The sequence below is a fragment of the Geotrypetes seraphini genome, chromosome 3 (assembly GCF_902459505.1).
Source record: "Geotrypetes seraphini chromosome 3, aGeoSer1.1, whole genome shotgun sequence".
NCBI lineage: Eukaryota > Metazoa > Chordata > Amphibia > Gymnophiona > Dermophiidae > Geotrypetes > Geotrypetes seraphini.
In genome coordinates, this window is record NC_047086.1 from 30783995 (window position 1) to 30803641 (window position 19647).

At 47.0% G+C, this 19647-nt stretch overlaps 1 protein-coding gene across 3 annotated transcripts in view; it reads right to left on the minus strand.

Annotated features, from left to right (window-relative positions):
• The window catches only part of MAP3K7 (mitogen-activated protein kinase kinase kinase 7), a 207799-nt gene that overhangs the window by 172210 nt on the left and 15942 nt on the right, over nucleotides 1-19647 (minus strand). For all 3 annotated transcript variants that reach the window (XM_033937843.1, XM_033937842.1, XM_033937841.1), the window contains exon 2: nucleotides 17875-17985. In XM_033937843.1, the coding sequence (XP_033793734.1) occupies nucleotides 17875-17985 (111 nt within the window). The remainder of the gene's footprint in view (nucleotides 1-17874; nucleotides 17986-19647) is intronic.

A 19647-nucleotide genomic window follows, 5' to 3' on the forward strand; every position in this document is an offset into this window, starting at 1 on the left:
ATTTTCCAGTATCTTTCCCTCCCTTACCCCTCTCCCGCCCCCGATGTGTAATGAAAAAAACTCAGAAGGTAATACATTATCCTTTACTATGAAGCAACAAATAAAGTCAACGGACTCCATACTTTATTAAATAAAACACTAAATCCTAAACATTCCACGTTCATCCTCTCATATTGATATGTATTACATACATTTGTCCACCAAAATGTATACTTTAATCTATCGTGACTTTTCCAATTCTTTGTGATCAATTGAATCGCAATTCCAGTCAAAATCAAGAAAAGACGGCTTTTAAATTTATCAAGGAGAGGTTTCACTTGTAACATAGTGCCACAAATTATTACTTCGTATGTTAATGGAATATCCGATTCTAGAACTATATTTATTTGTCCCCAAATTGATTTCCAGAATTTAAATATCAGCGGACAAAAAAATAACAGATGATCTAAAGTCCCAATATCAGCATGACAGTGTCAGCATCTATTAGATTTGGAACTATCTAACTTTTGCAAACGAACTGGGGTCCAGAAAATCCTATGTAATAAAAATAACCATGTTTGCCTCATAGATGCTGATGCTGTACATTTCAATCTCCAAGTCCAAATACATGGCCACCGAGATACAGAAATATACTGGTTAGGTGTTCACCTCATTGGCAAAAAAACCTCCATTACATTACATGAAAAAAGCTCTGTGCTGTGCTATCTATGCTTGACGAAGATATTAAGAGACAGAAGAAATAGCTTTCAGCTTATCTTCTGTTGATCGGTACATCAATGGTGGCCAACGTTTCACAAATCTGCTGCCTCAGGGTGTAACATATCCGATCAAACTTCAAAAGGGATGCCAAACGCGTCTCCTGCACCTCCGTTTTTAAATTGTAATTAAGCCTGAGCTGTGTTATTAATAGACCATCCGACATTGTGCATTTTTCCTAGCGAAAATGTTTTATTAATACAATTAAAGATAGTATATTCACACAGGCTCGCTTCAGTTCCTCGTATTCCAACTATGCACCGGCACTCACTCTATTCAAAAAGAATCGAGAAGCATTCAATGTGTAGAATGGTTAACACAGGGAGACCAATCAGTCCTGGGAACTTCCTGCGAGAAAAAGCTCCAAAGGTGTTCACCTGGGTGTATCCTCAGCGCATGAGCGCAAGAAGCGCCCTACGGGATTATACCCATAAACATCACCTTCAGTCTCCCCATGAACCTTTTTAAATATCAAAGTGTCTTTCATTTATAAAACAATTCATAAATAGTAAAGTGCTAAGTGCAAGTTTGGAATCAATAGAGTATCAGTGAAAACGTTTAAATCTAACAGTTCTTAAATATAGCAGTTTTCTCCATAGAACGTAATATGAAGAAAAACTTAGCTTTCAAGGGTTCTCATGCTCTCTCTTTAGGGGGGTGCCTCAACCGAATACCCTACAGAGTCCCCTGTTTCGTTCTCTTCCTCAGGGGCAATGTCAGGAGCACAGCCCACTGCTTGTTGTCTTTTCTCCATTTAAAATATATATATTTTTTAATAATGATGCATTTTATGTTAAAACATTGATAAGTCAACAGAGGGATGCAACGGGGTATTTTTGCAAATCCAGCGAGAAAAACAGACGAGTTGACTACTTCAATTTGTCCACGGTAAAAAAAGTCTTGCATATATCAGGCCCTTTAGCTGCTGGTCTACCATCTAACAGTGCAGGGATTTTAACTCTCTTGCACCAAACCAACAAACTTCCTCTGGCACCCAATGGAAGCAGAGTGCGTTTCTTCTGTTTTTAATGTACCACCAGCTAATGAGGAGATGGCCAGATGCACTAAGGAACAAATACAGGCTGGTGAAGAAACAAGTTTCCTTTTGAGAAAAGCAATGTTACTTACCGTAACAGTTGTTATCCAGGGACAGCAGGCAGCTATTCTCACTAGTGGGTGATGTCATCAGACAGAGCCCCGGTACGGACGTCTCACAAGCACGTGTTGCTTGTAGAAACTTAAAAGTTTCTAGATGCCCGCACCGCGCATGCGCCGGTGCCTTCCCGCCCGGAGGTCCGGGCGTGTCTCCTCAGTTCAGGTAGCTAGCCTGAGAAGCCAACCCAGGGGAGGTGGGTGGGACGTGAGAATAGCTGCCTGCTGTCCCTGGATAACAACTGTTACGGTAAGTAACATTGCTTTATCCCAGGACAAGCAGGCAGGTATTCTCACTAGTGGGTGACCTCCAAGCTAACCTCAGTGGGATGGAGGGGGAGTTGGCGACTTAAGAGAATAAATTTTTCAATACTGTTTGGCCAAACTGTCCATCCCGTCTGGAGAGAGTATCCAGACAATAATGTGAGGTGAATGTGTGAACCGAGGACCAGGTGGCAGCCTTACAAATTTCCTCGATTGGTGTTGATCTGAGGAATGCTACTGAGGCTGCCATTGCTCTGACCTTATGGGCTGTGACCTTACAAGGAAGTGATAATCCAGCCTGGGCATAGCAGAAAGAGATACAAGCCGCCATCCAATTAGAGATGGTGCGCTTTGATACGGGTCTTCCCAACTTATTAGGGTCGAAGGAGACAAAAAGTTGAGGAGTGGTTCTGTGTGGCTTGGTGCGATCCAGGTAGAAAGCCAACGCACGTTTACAGTCTAGAGTGTGAAGGGCCGATTCTCCGTGGTGAGAATGGGGCTTAGGGAAGAATACTGGAAGTACAATGGATTGGTTGAGATGAAATTCTGAGACCACCTTAGGCAGGAATTTCGGGTGAGTGCGGAGGACCACCTTGTCATGATGGAATACTGTGAATGGTGGATCCGCCATCAATGCCTGGAGTTCGCTGACTCTGCGAGCGGACGTAAGGGCTACCAGGAAAAGCACTTTCCAGGTGAGATACTTAAGAGGGGCCCTGTTGAGTGGTTCAAACGGGGGCTTCATGAGACGGGAAAGGACTACATTGAGGTCCCAAACTACTGGGGGTGGTTTGAGAGGAGGGTTAACATGGAAGAGTCCTTTCATAAATCTGGCGACCACCGGATGGGCCGAGAGGGGTTTCCCTTGTAGGGGCTGGTGGAACGCCGCAATAGCGCTCAGGTGGACTCGTATGGATGTAGACTTGAGCCCGGATTGAGATAGGTGTAGGAGATAGTCCAGCACGGAGGATAAGGAAGCTCGCTGAGGTTCCTTTGATTTAGAAACACACCATGAGGAGAATCTAGTCCATTTCTGGGAGTAGCATTGTCGAGTGGCGGGCTTCCTGGAAGCTTCCAAGACCTCCCTCACTTCTTGAGAGAATTGGTGAGGGGTTACGTTGAGAGGAACCAAGCTGTCAGGTGGAGAGACTGCAGGTTGGGATGAAGCAGTGATCCTTGATGTTGAGTAAGTAGTGAAGGAAACACTGGAAGTGGTACTGGTTCCCTGCTGCTGAGTTGAAGTAGGAGGGAGAACCAAGGTTGTCTGGGCCACCGAGGAGCTATTAGAATCATGGTGGCCTGTTCGAGTTTCAGCTTGACCAGAGTCTTCTGGATCAGCGGGAATGGTGGGAACGCATATAGAAATCGTTTCCCCCAGTTCAGTAGAAAAGCATCTGCCTCGAGGCGATGAGGGGTGTAGATCCTGGAGCAAAACTGAGGCAGTTTGGAGTTGTGGGGAGCCGCAAAGAGGTCTATCTGAGGCGTCCCCCACTGTGTGAAGATTTGGTGAAGGGGGCTGGAATGGAGAGTCCATTCGTGCGGTTGTAGTAGACGACTCAGTTTGTCTGCTAAGACGTTGTTCTCCCCCTGAATGTAGACTGCTCTGAGGAAGGCGTTGTGGCGCACCGCCCAGTCCCAGACTCGTAGAGCTTCCTGGCAAAGGAGGGCCGAGCCCGTGCCTCCTTGCTTGTTGATATAATACATGGCGGCCTGATTGTCTGTGCGAATGAGGATCACCATGTCGTGAAGTAGGTGTTGGAAAGCTTGGAGCGCATTGAAGATGGCTCTGAGTTCCAGTAGATTGATTTGGTGTAGTCTTTCCGCACTGGTCCAGAATCCTTGGGTGCGGAGACCATCCAGGTGGGCCCCCCATGCATAATTCGACGAATCGGTTGTGAGAACTTTCTGATGGGGGGGAGAGTGCATCAGCAAACCTCTGGATAGATTCGAAGAGGTCATCCACCAAAGTAGAGACTGCCGAAGAGCAGGTGTGACTAAGATGTGTTTGGATAGTGGATCGGACGTCTGATTCCACTGTGATGCCAGGGTCCACTGGGGGATCCTGAGATGGAGTCTGGCAAAGGGTGTCACATGTACTGTGGAGGCCATATGGCCCAGGAGCACCATCAGTTGTCTCGCCGGTAGGGTTTGGCGAGAAGACACCGACTGGCAGAGATGAAGAAGAGACTCCATGCGTTGCAGAGGCAGGAATGCTCGGAGTCGGGTGGTGTCCAGGACCGCTCCGATGAAGGGGAGGGACTGGGTGGGTTGTAGATGAGACTTGGAAAAGTTGATCTCGAAGCCCAAATTCTGGAGGAAGTAGGTTGTAGCCAAGGTCGCCGAAGTGACCTCTGGGGCTGACGGGGCCTTGATGAGCCAGTCGTCGAGGTATGGGAACACCTGTAGACCCCTGTCCCGGAGTGCCGCGGCCACTACCACCAGGCACTTTGTGAAGACTCTGGGGGACGAAGATAGGCCGAATGGTAGCACTCGATACTGTAGGTGCAGATTTCCCACCCGAAATCTGAGGAACTTTCGGGAGGCCGGGTGAATGGGGATGTGAGTGTAGGCCTCCTTGAGATCCAGGGAGCATAACCAGTCGTTCTGCTCGAGGAGGGGGTATAGAGAAGCCAAAGTCAACATGCGAAACTTCTCTTTGACCAGAAACTTGTTGAGGGCCCGAAGGTCTAAAATGGGTCGCAGGTCGCCCGTTTTCTTCGGGACGAGGAAGTACCGGGAGTAAAACCCTCGGTTCAATTGGTCTGACGGGACCGGCTCAACAGCCCGAAGCTGAAGTAAGGTTTGGACTTCCTGAAGAAGAAGGGCGGTCTGCGTCGAGCTTGAAGGATACTCTCTTGGAGGATGGTCCGGGGGGACCCGATGGAATTGAAGAGAGTATCCTTCTCTTATGATGGTAAGGACCCATAGGTCCGTGGTTATGGCCTCCCATCGATGGTAAAAAAGATGGAGGCGGCCCCCTATGGGAGAGGCTGAGTGCAGAACGGTGTCGGTTATGCTTCCGGGAGGGGAGTCAAAAGGGCTGGGGAGCCTTAGGTGCAGCCGGTGGCTGAGGTTTTTGCTGAGACTTCTGGGGAGGTTGTCTCTTCGCAGGTTGTCTCGCAGCAGGCGTTTGTCTGGGCATGTAACGCCGCTGGTAAATCAGGGGTGGCCTGGAAGGTCGAGACTGTTGAGGTTTGGGTTTGGGCCGCAGGATGGATTGAAAAGATTTTTCATGATCCGACAGCTTCTTGGTAACAGTTTCGATAGACTCATCGAACAGGTCAGCTCCCGCACATGGTACGTTGGCGAGTCTGTCCTGGAGGTTGGGATCCATATCGATTGTACGGAGCCATGCCAGGCGACGCATGGCTACCGCGCTTGCGGCAGCACGTGCCGAGAGTTCGAATGCATCGAAGGAGGATTGCATCAGCTGGAGGCGTAATTGGGAGAGGGAGGCTACCACTTCCTCGAACTCGAATCGAGCTTGGGGTGTCTATGAACGGAGTGAACTTGCGGAGCACCGGCAAGAAGAACTCCAGATAGGAAGAGAAAAAGAAATTGTAGTTCAGCACCCGTGACGCCATCATGGAGTTTTGATAGAATTTTCTACCAAATTTGTCCATCGTTCTCCCCTCTCGGCCCGGCGGTACAGAGGCGTAGACCTGGGAGGGATGAGAGCATTTAAGAGAGGACTCGACCAGTAGGGATTGGTGGGAGAGTTGAGGGCCCTCAAACCCTTTATGGTGCACGATGCGGTATCGAGCATCGAGTTTGCTGGGAATCGCCGGTATGGAGTACGGTGTTTCGAAACACTGCATGAAGGTCTGATCCAGCAATTTATGCAGGGGGAGCCGAAGCGACTCCGTTGGAGGGTTAGGTAAATGCATGGTGTCCAGATACTCTTTGGAGTATCGGGAGCCCGTGTCAAGGGTCACATCCAGATCATCCGCCATTTGTCGGAGGAATGATGAGAAAGACAATTGATCCGCCAGCGTCGGTCTGTGGGACGGGCTGGAGGAGGAGGAGGCCTCCGGGTCCATGGACATCGGGAGTGGCAAGGAGAATCGGGTACGGGTGTCTCCTCGTACTCCGGTCCCTCCGGAGGGGACACCTCTGATGAGGAGTATCCCATACGTTGCAGTTTTTTCTGCGGTGACACCTCCGAATGGCGTGAAGAGTGCCAGGATGAGTGTCTTGATCGGTGCCCGTCTCGGTGGCGGGACGGGGATCGGGATCGTCTGTGCATCGCATGGTCTCCCGAGGCCCCCAAGTGGTGGATAGGGCTGGAAGCGGTGGATCGCAACTGGGGTTGCGATGCGGATTCTTGCGATGCTACCCAAGTCTGGTAAGGAGTACGGAAGAACTCTTCCTGACTATGCCCAGGGCTTTGAGTATCGATCGGAGGTCTGGTCCCATGTTGGCGCGGAGGCGTAATGGGCTCTAATGGCGGCATATCGGTAAGCGAGGCTTGCCGCATGGGCATCGCCGCCCTCCCCCGTTCGTCCTCGTCGGTTTTCGAGGTCGAACGGCGTGGAGGAGGGGGAGGGGGCGGACCGCCCCTTTGGACCGGTACCGGGAGGTCACCCTGTATGGCAGCGATGAGCCCGGGTCCGATGGTCTGCATGAGCTCAACGAATTGAGCTTCCAGCATGGACCGTAGCGAAGCCGATAAGGAGGGATCCGCACCGAAAGGGGGTCCTCCTGCACGGTCATCGCGCTCCTTCGAGGTCGAGTGCTTCTGCTTAGTAGCTTTCGGCACTTTGATGACCACTGGTGGCACTGTGGAAGGAAGAGGTACCTGAACCGAGGAGACCGGGGCAGGGCACCGACGTCGAGCTCGTGGATGGTGTCGGGATGAACGATGCCGGTTTCACCACACTCGATGCAGGAGGGGTCGATACCGGTTTCGCCCGAACCGGGGAGGGTATCAGATGAAGTGGAGGCTGAGGGATCCTTAGCTGCGTCCATCTTGAACATCGATTCCCACAATAGGCAACGCCGCTTGAATGAGCGTGCCGTAAGGGTAGAGCAAGGCCTGCACGATTTCGGAATGTGGTCAGGGCCCAAACACTGCAAACAGCGCCGGTGAGGGGTCCGTGAGTGAAAATCGCGCGTTGGCACTTGCTGCACTTTTAAACCCGGTGATTGGCCGGGACATAGGCCGGAAAATCTCCGCCGCGAGGTCGAAGCCAGTGGGCCTGAGCCACGTGGCCGGCCCGTTCGACCCGCCGGAGGAAATAATCTTCTTTTTTTTTTTTTTTTTACTGAAAAAGAAAAGTACTGTTAACTGTAATTAAAAGAAAGCGAAAACGCGGACAAGGAAGGCAAATTTAACTGAATTCAGCTAGCGCATGATGAAGTTGAACTTCTCAGCTCCGCGGAAAGAAAAGAACTGAGGAGAACACGCCCGGACCTCCGGGCGGGAAGGCACCGGCGCATGCGCGGTGCGGGCATCTAGAAACTTTTAAGTTTCTACAAGCAACACGTGCTTGTGAGACGTCCGTACCGGGGCTCTGTCTGATGACAATCACCCACTAGTGAGAATACCTGCCTGCTTGTCCGGGATAACTATTTTTATGTTCCCATGCTCCATAAGGCAAGGCCTGGGGAGTGTGTGGCGCAGTGGTTAAAGCTACAGTCTCAGCACCCTGAGGTTGTGGGTTCAAACCCACGCTGCTCCTTGTACCCCTGGGCAAGTCACTTAATCCCCCCATTGCCCCAGGTACATTAGATAGATTGTGAGCCCACCAGGATAGTCAGGGAAAAAATGCTTTAGTACCTGAATGAATTCATTTAAAACCGTTCTGAGCTCCCTTGGGAGAACGGTATAGAAAATTGAATAAATAGAAACATAGAAACATAGAAAATGATGGCAGAAAAGGGCTATAGCCCACCAAATCTGCCCATTCCAAGTATCCGCCCCCCTGAATTCACTCCCTTAAAGATCCCACGTGAGCATCCCATTTGCTCTTAAAATCCGTCACGCTGTTGGCCTCAATCACCTGCAGTGGGAGCCTGTTCCACTGATCCACCACTCTTTCGGTGAAGAAGTACTTTCTGGAGTCTCCATGAAACTTCCCTCCCCTGATTTTCAGCGGATGTCCTCTGGTGGTCGAGGGTCCCCTGAGACAGAAGATATCATCATCTGATTCGATGCGACCCGTGATGTACTTAAACGTTTCAATCATGTCTCCCCTCTCTCTTCGTTCCTCAAGTGAGTACAGCCGCAACTTCTTTAGTCTTTCTTCATATGTGAGATCCTTTAGCCCCAAGACCATCCTGGTGGCCATTCGCTGGACCGACTCGATCCTCAGCACGTCCTTACGGTAGTGTGGTCTCCAGAATTGAACACAGTACTCCATGTGAGGCCTCACCATGGATCTGTACAGCGGCATAATGACTTCAGGTCTCCTGCTGACAAAACCTCTACGGATACAACCCATCATTTGTCTTGCCTTGGAGGAAGCCTTCTCCACTTGATTGGCAGCTTTCATGTCTTCACTAATGATCACCCCTAGATCACGTTCGGCCGTGGTCCTAACCAAGGTCTCACCATTTAGTGTATAAGTTCTGCCTGGGTTTCTCTTACCCAGGTGCATTACCTTGCATTTTTTAGCATTGAAGCCTAGCTGCCAAGTCGTTGACCATCGTTCCAGCAGCATTAGGTCCTGTGTCATATTATCAGGTAACAAGCTTTTGCTTACTATATTGCAAATTTTGGCGTCGTCGGCGAACAGTGATACCTTTCCCCTAAGTCCTTGCGTCATGTCTCTTATGAATAAGTTGAAAAGAATCGGGCCCAAGACTGAGCCCTGCGGCACTCCACTAAGCACGCTCGACGCTTCTGACGGGGTACCGTTCACCACCACCCTCTGTAGTCTACCGTTCAGCCAGTCCCCAACCCATGCAGTTAGAGTGTCTCCTAATCCTATTGATTTCAGCTTGTTCAATAACCTTCGGTGTGGGACGCTATCAAAGGCTTTACTGAAGTCCAAATATACCATGTCCAGTGACTCTCCGGCATCCAGTTGTCTAGTAACCCAGTCAAAAAGCTAATAAGATTGGATTGGCAGGATCTGCCTTGGGTAAACCCGTGTTGGTGGGGATCACGTAGATTTTCCTCATCTAGGAATGTGTCAAGATTCCGTTTGATTAGTGTTTCCATGAGCTTACACACTATAGACGTGAGACTCACTGGTCTGTAGTTTGCTGTCTCTGTCCTGCAGCCCTTTTTGTGGAGTGGGATTACGTTGGCGGTTTTCCAGTCCAAGGGGACTCTTCCTGTGTGTAGGGAAAGATTGAAAAGCACAGATAATGCTATGAAAAGCTTCAGCCTCTGATAACCAGAAACTGTATAGTGATGTCATAATGCCTCATTCTACCAATGACTAAAAGCCAACCTCATCAGTGATGTCACAATGGCTTCGTTGTCCTATATACTTGGCTCACTTTTACTACATTTTGATTTCTAGAGTGACACAGTGGTTAAAGCTACAGCCTCAGCCCCCTGAGGTTGTGGGTTCAAACTCACACTGCTCCTTGTGACCCTGGGCAAGTCACTTAATCCCCCCCATTGCCCCAGGTACATTAGATAGATTGTGAGCCTACCAGACAGGGAAAAAAGGCTTGAGTACCTGAATAAATTAACGTAAACCGTCCTGAGCTCCCTTGGGAGAACGGTATAGAAAATTAAATAAATAAACCGAACACAGGGCTTAACAAACATGAATTTATCAAGTACAAAAAACAGGCTGGTACCAGATTAACTCCCCCTCCAGTAACGACTCCGACGCTCATAAAAATTTCTATGAGCGTCAGAGCTGTTACTGCCACGGCTAAAAACCATGCTACGGTTTTGTAAAAGGGAAGATAAGTATAAGCTTTTTTTTTAAATACAATCTTTAAAAATAGAAAACACCCGCCACAATGACATATATTGGGTTAAACCAGCAGTCTCAAATTCAAACCCTTTGCAGGGCCACATTTTGGATTGTAGGTACTCGGAGGGCCGCAGAAAAAAAATAGTTAAGGTTTTTTTTAAAGAAATGACAACTCTGCATGAGGTAAAACTCGTTAAAGTTTAAACATCTTTCCTTAATTGCTTCTGATAATTTCAGCTATACACAGCTGAAAGCAGTGCAACATGCAGAAAGTGAAGTTTAGAGAGTTTTTCACTTTCTGCATGTTGCATTGCTTTCAGCTGAATTTTTGCTTTTCAACGACTATTCAGCAGAGGAAGCTGTCCGTAGACGAGCCCTGGCGCCATATTATTCAAATCTGCTCAATCTATATATATATATAAAATCGGAGGTATGTATGTGTGTGTGTATGTGCCACGATCACGCAAAAAACGGCTTGACCGATTTGAACGAAACTTGGTATGCAGATCCCTCACTACCTGTGGTGATATGTTCTGGGGGTTTCGCGGCCCACCTGCACACGTGGGCGGAGCTACAAACAGAACATCTGATTTCACCCATTCATGTCAATGGAAAAAATGTAAAAAGCTGCCATTCTCACAGTATTTAAAAAACTGCTTGACTGATTTGAACGAAACTAGGGTATGCAGATCCCTCACTACCTGGGGTGATATGTTCTGGGGGTCTCTCGGCCCACCTGCACACGTGGGCGGAGCTACAAACAGAAAATCAGATTTCACACCATTCATGTCAGTGGAAAAAAATGTTAAAAAGCTGCCATTTCTCACAGTAAATCAAAAACGGCTTGACCGATTTGAACGAAACTTGGTATGCAGATCCCTCACTACCTGGGCTGATATGTTCTGGGGGTCTCTTCGGCCCACAACTCTATGTTGCTTGCTCAAGGGTGGGTTCACCCAACAATTTATATGTTCTTGCTCCTGGAGGTGAAACTAAAAATGTTGTTTATAATCACGTTTTGCGTTAGTTGTATTGTATTCATTTTGTCAAATATTTCACATTATAATTTGAATATTGTACTTTTTATTAAGCTGTAAAAAAAATAATTTCATTCACCACTATAAAGTATCTTTATTTGATATCCATTTTACAGTGTTATTGCTATAATTAAATACCCGTGCAACGCCGGGGCATCAGCTAGTGATTTTATAAAGTGTTTGAGGCTTGTGCAGATGAGGACGAGCTTAGGCATTAGTGGAATGAGGGCATTATGACATCACAATCTGAGCTCTAGAAATGTTGCTACTTAGGATTTTGGATGAGGACAGAGTTTAGGCATTGGTGGAATGAGGCATTATGACATCACATCTGAGCTCTAGAATGTTGCTACTTAGGATTTTGGATGAGGACAGAGCTTAGGCATTGGTGGAATGAGGCATTATGACATCACATATCTGAGCTCTAGAATGTTGTTACTTATGATTTTAAAGTGTTTGAGGCTTGTGCGGATGAGGACGGAGCTAGGCCATTGGTGGAATGAGGCATATTGACATCACAATCAGAGCTCTAGAATGTAGCTACTTATGATTTTACAGTGTTTGAGGCTTGTGCAGATGAGGATGGAGTTTTCAGGAATAGGGCAGGGGCAGGAATAAGAACTCGTGGGAGGGGGATGGGAAAATGAGTTCCCGCGGAGACGGGGAAAAATTTGTCCCCTGTGTCATTCTCTATTACGTATTAGTGCCCAATAACTCTGTGGAGAGAATTCAGCACATACAATTCTAGATAATAATAATAATAATAACAGTTTATATATACCGCAATACCGTTAAGTTCTATGCGGTTTACAGAAGATTAGTGAGGTACAAGTTGAGTTAACGTACAAGTTGAATTAACTTAAGGGATGTGGGAACAATGGGGAGAAAGGGCAAGAGAGGGGAAGGAGTGAAGTGGGTCAGCTGTCTAGGTATTTCAGGAATAGGTGAGTTTTGAGGCGTTTCCTGAATACCTCATAAGTGGTGGGCAATAGGAGTTGTTCTAGGTCTTTACCCCATAGAGCAGCCTGATGTGAGAGAAGATGCTCATGGTGTTTTTTTAGTTTGCATCCTCTAACCGGGGGAGAAACGAAGTGCGAGTGGGAGCTTCTCTTGTGTTTGTTGGCTGAGAAGGAGAATAGGTCAGTGATGTATTTAGGGGTTAGACCGTAGAAAACTTTAAAACAGAGGCAGGCGAATTTAAACTTTACACGAGCTTCCATCGGCAGCCAGTGTAGCTGTTTGAAGTATGGCGTCACGTGATCGAACTTCTTTAGACCGAAGATTAGTCTGACCGCAGTGTTTTGCATTAGTTGTAATCGTCGCATATTCTTTTGGGGGATTGCTAAGTAGGCGATGTTACAGTAGTCGAGTTGACTTAATACGAGGGATTGTACCAAGATTCTGAAGGCAGAGTTATCAAAGTATGCTTTAATGGATTTAAGTTTCCAGAGGGTGAAAAAAACTCTTTTTGATTAGGGAGTCTACCTGATCTTTCATGGTGAGGCATTGGTCCAGAGTTACACCCAGTATTTTAATGGTGGGCTGTATAGGGGTAGTTATGTTTGTTGATGTCTAGTGGGGTTTTGGTGTCAAGAGGCGCGGTGAAGCGACAAAATAATTTGTCTTCTCAGTAGTGAGCTTGAGTTTTGAAGTCCGTCATCCAATGTTTCCTCAAGTTTATGGCTTCTGATGCTTTTGGAATTGTTTCCCGAGATGGAGTATGGCAAATGGATAATAATTGTGAAGTCATCAGCGAACTGAATAATTTTATCCCCAGCTGGGTTAATTGAACGCTCAGTGAGGTCATGTAGATATTGACAAAGCAGAGGGGAATAGTGGGGACCCTTGCGGGAACGCTGTGATGGTTGCTCCAGGTGTTGGAGAGATCATTGTTGAAGCGAACCTGATAGGTTTGGGACGAAAGGAAACCATGAAAACCAGTTTAGCACTTCGCCTCTGATGCAATAGCGTCTAGACACTGTAGCAAATTCACATGGTCTACAAGGTCAAAAGCAGAGCTCATGTCGAATTGCATGATCAGGGGCACTGAGGCCTTTGCTTAAAAATAGGTGCAAGTAATCTAAGATGGCCGCAAATTACCGTTTCTGTGCTGAAAAGCGGTCTAAAGTCGGATTGATCTCATGAAGGAGTGAGAACTGGTCTAGATATTCCATTAATTGGGAGTGTACCAGCCCCTCCATGATCTTTACAAAGAGTGGTATGGAAGCAATTGGTCTGTAGTTGGAAACTAGGGCTGACGATTCTTTTGCTATTTTTTAGGATAGGGGTTATTATTATGTGGCCTTTGTTGGGTGAGGAATTTTCCGTTTTTCCAGGTTATGGCTAAGTAGTGCAGTAGAGATAGTTTAAATATCAAGTGGTGCCGCTTTCATGATTTCTGGGGACATGAGTCCAGAAGCAGTAGTATTTGGAGTATTTGTTGTATAATTTGGTATAGTATATTCCAATCTATGGTCTTGAAATGAATCTCCCAAGAACATGTCTGCAGGGGTTTCATTTCCTTGTGTGTTAGCTATATGGTGTTCATTAGGTTCTTCTGTTGGCAATTGTTTCTTAGTTTTTTAATTTTGAGTCAAAGTGCAGGGCTAGGGTCGTTCGCCGAGGGTAATTTAAAGTTGTGTGTGGTAGAGTGTAGCGGGTGGTGTCAAATAGTTAGTAACCAGATTGTAACACTCTTTTGTATTAACTCCTCGTGAGCTGTTGCAGGATGAATTGATTTTGTTGAGTAAAATGCTTGCGTTTATCTTTTATTAGTTGTTTGTAGGTTTTTATATTGGCTCTCCAATTGTTATGGTCTGATAATTCTCCTGTTTTTTTCCATTTTCTTTCTAGAACGTCTGGCTGACTGTTTCATTTTTAGGAGATCGATGTCGAATCATTTGTTATATTTATTTGCATTACTTTTACTGGTATGTTTAGGTGCAATGTTGTCTAAAATGCAGGTGCTGGTAGTGGTCCAGTGATCCCCAAAATCAGCTACTTCCTTTACCTCTGCTTGTAGTTTATATTGCGCCCAGTAGTTATCTGGGTTGATGTGGCCTCTCGTGAGATGTTCTTTTTTTATTTTTGGTTGGGTAATTTGTTTTCGTTGGAACCAGATTAGCTTGAAGTAGAAAAGTGAAGTGATCGGGACCAGATGTCGTGGCACCAGGTGCCTCCTGGTAATGAGATGGTGGATCTGGGAGTTCCTTTGTGGACATGGCTACTACGTCTAGATGGTGGCCTCTTTTCGTGAGTTTGTGTGGAGGGAGGGAGGTTGTAGTTAAGTAGGGATAGGAAGTTTTTGAATTCTTTTGTGTCTGTGTTGTCCTCTCATCGAGATGTATGTTATGTCTCCTGCGATAATATTGTAGGAGGAACTACGAGTTGTGTAGGATGAATTCGCAAAAGTCCTCTTTGGCTTTTGACCAACTATATACGGTGGGGACGTAGAATAGTATGCATGAGAGGGAATCTTCTAAGTGGATGTTACTGATTTTACAGGCTAGGATTTCTAGTTGGTTGGATGTTTTGGAGTCCATAAGTTCGAACTCGAATCCTTCTTTGAGAAGAATTGCTAATCCTCCTCCTTTTTTTCCCTCGCGGTTTAGTGTAAGGATTTTGAAATTGTCAGGAAGGAGATCGGTAATTATTGGGTCATCTTCAGACAGTAGCCAAGTTTCAGTTAGAAAGAGGCAGGCTATTTGTTTGCTGATGATCCAGTCTTTGATTAGAAAGGCCTTGTTCCTGACTGATCTAGTGTTAAGATAAGCACAGGGGATAGTAGCGGATGTGATGGGATTGGTATGGGTAATGGTTCTTATGGGTTTTACTACCCTTGTTCTTTTTTTGCGGGTGCGTTGATGTGTTCTTGTGTTTGAGATAATGCTAATGTTATATGTATTGTCTTCTTGTGGAATGGAGATGTGCGTGGTCGATAAAGCGGGGAAATGGGGAAATTGTAGTTGAGGGTAGAGAGTGTGAATCTCTTTGATGCTAATACTTAGCATGTAGAGTAGTAATATTAGTAAGAGGTTCATGGTTGGATTGTAGATGGGTTAGGGTGGAAAAGAAGATAAGTTAAGTGGAGGTTGGTTTTGAGATGTCTCTGACCGTATATCGTCTAATAGTACATACCATTAAGTTCTTCATGCATCTAACAGTGCATGCCATTAACATTAACAGTACTTGTCATTAACAGTTTTATGCGACTATCAGTACAACTAAAGAAGAACCCCCGCTGGCTCGGGGGGGGGGGGGGGGGGCGTAGTGGTGCTCACACGCCTCGGCGGTATAGGCTCCCGATGTGCTTCCTGGGTCCGCTGTTGCGCTGGCTCAGAGGGGGCGGGCGGAGCGATGCTCACACGCCTCGCGGAGCAGGCTCCCGATGTGCTTCCTGGGTCCGCTGTGCACTGACTGAAAAAGAACCCCGCTGGCTCGGGGGGGGGGGGGAGCGGTGCTCGCACACCTCGGTGGAGCAGGCTCCCGATGTGCTTCCTGGGTCCCGCTGCTACACTGACTGAAGAAGAACCCCCGCTGGCTCAGAGGGGGCGGAGGCGGAGCGATGCTCACACGCCTCGGCGGAGCAGGCTCCCGATGTGCTTCCTGGGTCCGCTGTTGCACTAACTGAAAAAAGAACCCCGCTGGCTCGGGGGGGGGGGGGGGGGGGGGGCGGAGCGTGCTCGCACGCCTCGGTGGAGCAAGCTCCCGATGTGCTTCCTGGGCTCGCTGCCGCACTGACTGAAGAAGAACCCCCGCTGGCTCAGGGGGGGGGGGGGGGCGGAGCGGCGCTCGCACGCCTCAGTGGAGCAGGCTCCCGATGTGCTTCCTGGGTCCGCTGTCACAGATCATGCGGTGGTCAACAGTGAGTATGGGCTGGGGGCCAGATGTTGGATCTCTAGAGAGAGGAAGAGATAATGGTTACTACTGCGAATGGCAGACTGGATGGGGCCATATTGGCCTTTATCTGCCATCACGTTTCTATGTTTCTAAGTATAGGGAAACCAAGCCATTATAACATCACTGATGAGGTTGGCTCTTGGACACTGGTGGAATGAGGCATTATGACATCACAATACGAGGGGCTGCTGAAAAGTTCTCAGCCCAGCCAAGAAGAGAATGATGTGGAACCATGAAACTTGCAAGTTATTCCATACTGTCTAATTCAAGAAAGCCTTGGATAGGCACGTGGATCTCTTAGAGAGAAAGAGATAAATGGTTACTGTGGACGGGCAGACTAGGTGGGTCCATTTGGCCTTTATCTGCCATCATGCTTCTATGACAAAGTTTGGAAGTTGAATCCCACTCTTTACATAGGCAAAACTTTCCACACATACCTGATTGATGCCTGGCAGGAATTTCTACTGTATAGTGATCATTTTTGTTTCTCTGACTCCACTACCAAGCAAAAATCAGTAGTTGGTTTAAAACAGGGGTGCCCACACTTTTGGGCTTGCGAGCTACTTTTAAAATGACCAAGTCAAAATGATCTACCAACAATAACATTTTAAAAAAACACAACGCACACTGTACGCATAGAATTGTTAATTATCATTCCTATTCCGGGGTTTTTTCAAAGAGGTCAAAGCAGATGACTCTATGCACTGTCACCTCAGTAACAACCATACAAAAATAGACAAATACCCACCCCCTCCCTTTTTACTAAACCACGATAGCAGTTTTTAGCGCAGGGAGCTGCGCTGAATGCCCAGCGCTGCTCTCGATGCTCTTAGGCTCCCTGCGCTAAAAACCTCTATTGTGGTTTAGTAATAGGGGACCATATTGTAAAATATAGAGAGCAGATATAAATTCAGAAACATTTTGATCACTAAATTTAAAATAAAATCATTTTTCCTACCTTGTCTGGTGATTTCATGAGTCTCTGGTTGCACTTTCTTCTTCTGACTGTGCATCCAATCTTTCTTCCCTTCTTTCAGCCTGTATGCTTCCTCTACTCCTGACCTCATTCCCCCCCACTTTTTCTTCCTCTTTCCCTGCCCTTTCTTTCTTTCTCTCTTCATGCCCCCTTTCTTTTTTTCTGTTTCTCTTCTTTCCTTCTGTCTCCCTGCCTGCCCTCTTTTTCCCTCCCCAAGCCACTGCCACTGCCGCTGCCATCGGATAACAGGCCCCCAAAGTCGCCCGCCGCCGGCCAAGCTCTCCTTGCTTCGGGCCCACCAGCATTCCTCTCCCCGACGTCAATTTTGCCGTCGGAGAGGAAGTTCCGCTGGCCAGAACTTCCTCTCAGACGGCAGAATTGACGTCGGGGAGAGGATCGACCCAAAATCGACCTTTTGGGAGAAATGCTGCCGGGTCCTGCCTTTGAGGAAACAGAAAGTAGGCAGGACCTGGCAGCAAGAAGAGCAAATCGCAAGCTTCACTGACCTGTCTCCCGCTTTAGCCCGCGAATGGGGCTCTAACATATGCGTGCCTGCTTCCCTTCTCTCCCCCCCCCAGGACATAACTTCCGGTTTCAGAGGGAAGAGAAGGGAAGCCGGTACAAGCACACGTTAGTCCCCGGAGCATAAATTCTCCAAGCTGGGTTTTTTTTTTTTTTTTAAATGTTGAGCAGCGGAGGCAGCAGCAGAATTCAGGAGCAGGCCAGTCAGGAGGGGAAAAAAGAGAAGGGAAGAAGGGAACCCGCTCTGCGATCGACTGGGGTCGCCTGAGCGAGCGACCTGTCGATCGCGATCGACGTGTTGGGCACCCCTGGTTTAAAACATTAAAACTTAGAAAAACAAACAAACAAAAACTTCTCTAAGCAACAATGCACGCTCCAGTTCTAGTACCTCTACAATGAACGCTTTCCTTTCAGATTCACTTTCTATTTGCTTGATGGCCACGTCTTTTCCTCGCCATTTTGCTTTGCAGACCACCCCAAAGGCTCCTCTTCCAACGACCTAGACAGAAGTAAAAAATAATTTAGAGAAGAGAGCTATGACAAACACAGGCACCATCTTCTGGATTAGAGAAGGTAACAACCCTTTGAGGGAAGTTCTTTAAAGGACCCTCCAAGTAGGGGAAACAGTTCCTGCCGGAGAATACAAATCTTGAGGCACATTCCTGGCACTACCACAGTCTAATCATGGCAGTCCGTTTAAAACATTCTTAAGATCTAATGCATCTTACTATATAAGTGTAAATCAAATATCTTTTAATATTCTGGCGATTTAACACGCTGGATAAAATCGTGTGCTTGCTGTACTAGTCCACTTGAAAAGAAAAATAAAGGCTAATGTAATGTTATTTATGTTGGATCCTTATGTATAAAAAAAAAAAAAAAAGACCTTATAGCCCAGTTTCTATCATAAGTAACTTTATAGAGAATCAATCAGAGCTTTCCTTTGGATCATGTGTACTTGATTTGAGGGCTAATTTCCCTACAAAATTTCCTGGAAAGTGTATTGTTCAATATCAACATGGCACTTATTCACCACTTTCAGGATCCAAAGCCGGTCTACAACAGCTAAATAAACAAAAATCACTACTACTACTAATCACTTATATAGCGCTGAAAGGCGTAAGCAGCACTGTACATTTTGACATTCATACAGTCCCTGCTAGGAAGAGCTTACAATCTGACTTGGACAGGCAGACACGACATAAAGGTTTGGGGGATGCAGAATCGAAGGTGAAAGGAGTTAGGAGTCGAAAGCACTCTCAGAGAGGTGGGCTTTTAACTGGGCCTCGAACACTGCCAGAGACGGAGCCCGTCGTAGGGATTCGGGCAGCTCGTTCCAAGCATACGGCACATCAAGGCAGAAAGGACGGAGTCTGGAGTTGGCAGTTGAAGAGAAGGGCACAGATAGGAGGGACTTACCAGCTGAGTGGAGGTCATGGGGAGGGGGGGATAATAGGAGGAGATAAGTGAAGAGAGATAGTGAGAAGAGATGGAAAAACTATATTCTTACCTGTTAATTTTTTTTTTTTCCTTTAGACACAGCAGATGAATCCAGAGACTAGTGGGATAGCACACATCTACCAGCAGATGGAGATAGAGAAACTGATTAACAGGTGGTCCTATTGGCTGGCACGCCTCCTGCATCTTCAGTACGCAAAAAACTTATTTCCCATAACAAATTTTAAAAGGTAACACAGAATACAACTACCAACAATAACAAAACTTCCTAAGGACCCGAAATATAAACCGACAGCAAATAACCAGAAAGGGCGGGGCTCTGGAATCATCTGCTGCGTCTAAAGGAATGAAAATTAACAGGTAAGAACATCGTTTTTCTTTCCTTAGCAACAGCAGCAGATGAATCCAGAGACTAGTGAGATGTAGGAAAGCAATCCTCAATCTGGGTGGGAAGCAAACGCCGCCTCCTCAATAACCAGAGCACCAAATGCAGCCTCCGCATGCGCCACCACATCCCACCGGTAATGCTTAGAGAAGGTATTCTTAGAAGACCAAGTAGCTGTATGACAAGGCTCCTCCAAGGATTGGCCACCATGAGAGCAGGCTACTGGGCTTAATGGACCATTGGTCTGACCCAGTAAGGTTATTCTTATGTTCTTACAGAGGTAGAACAGCCTGAAGAGACCATCTGTATCGATTTTGA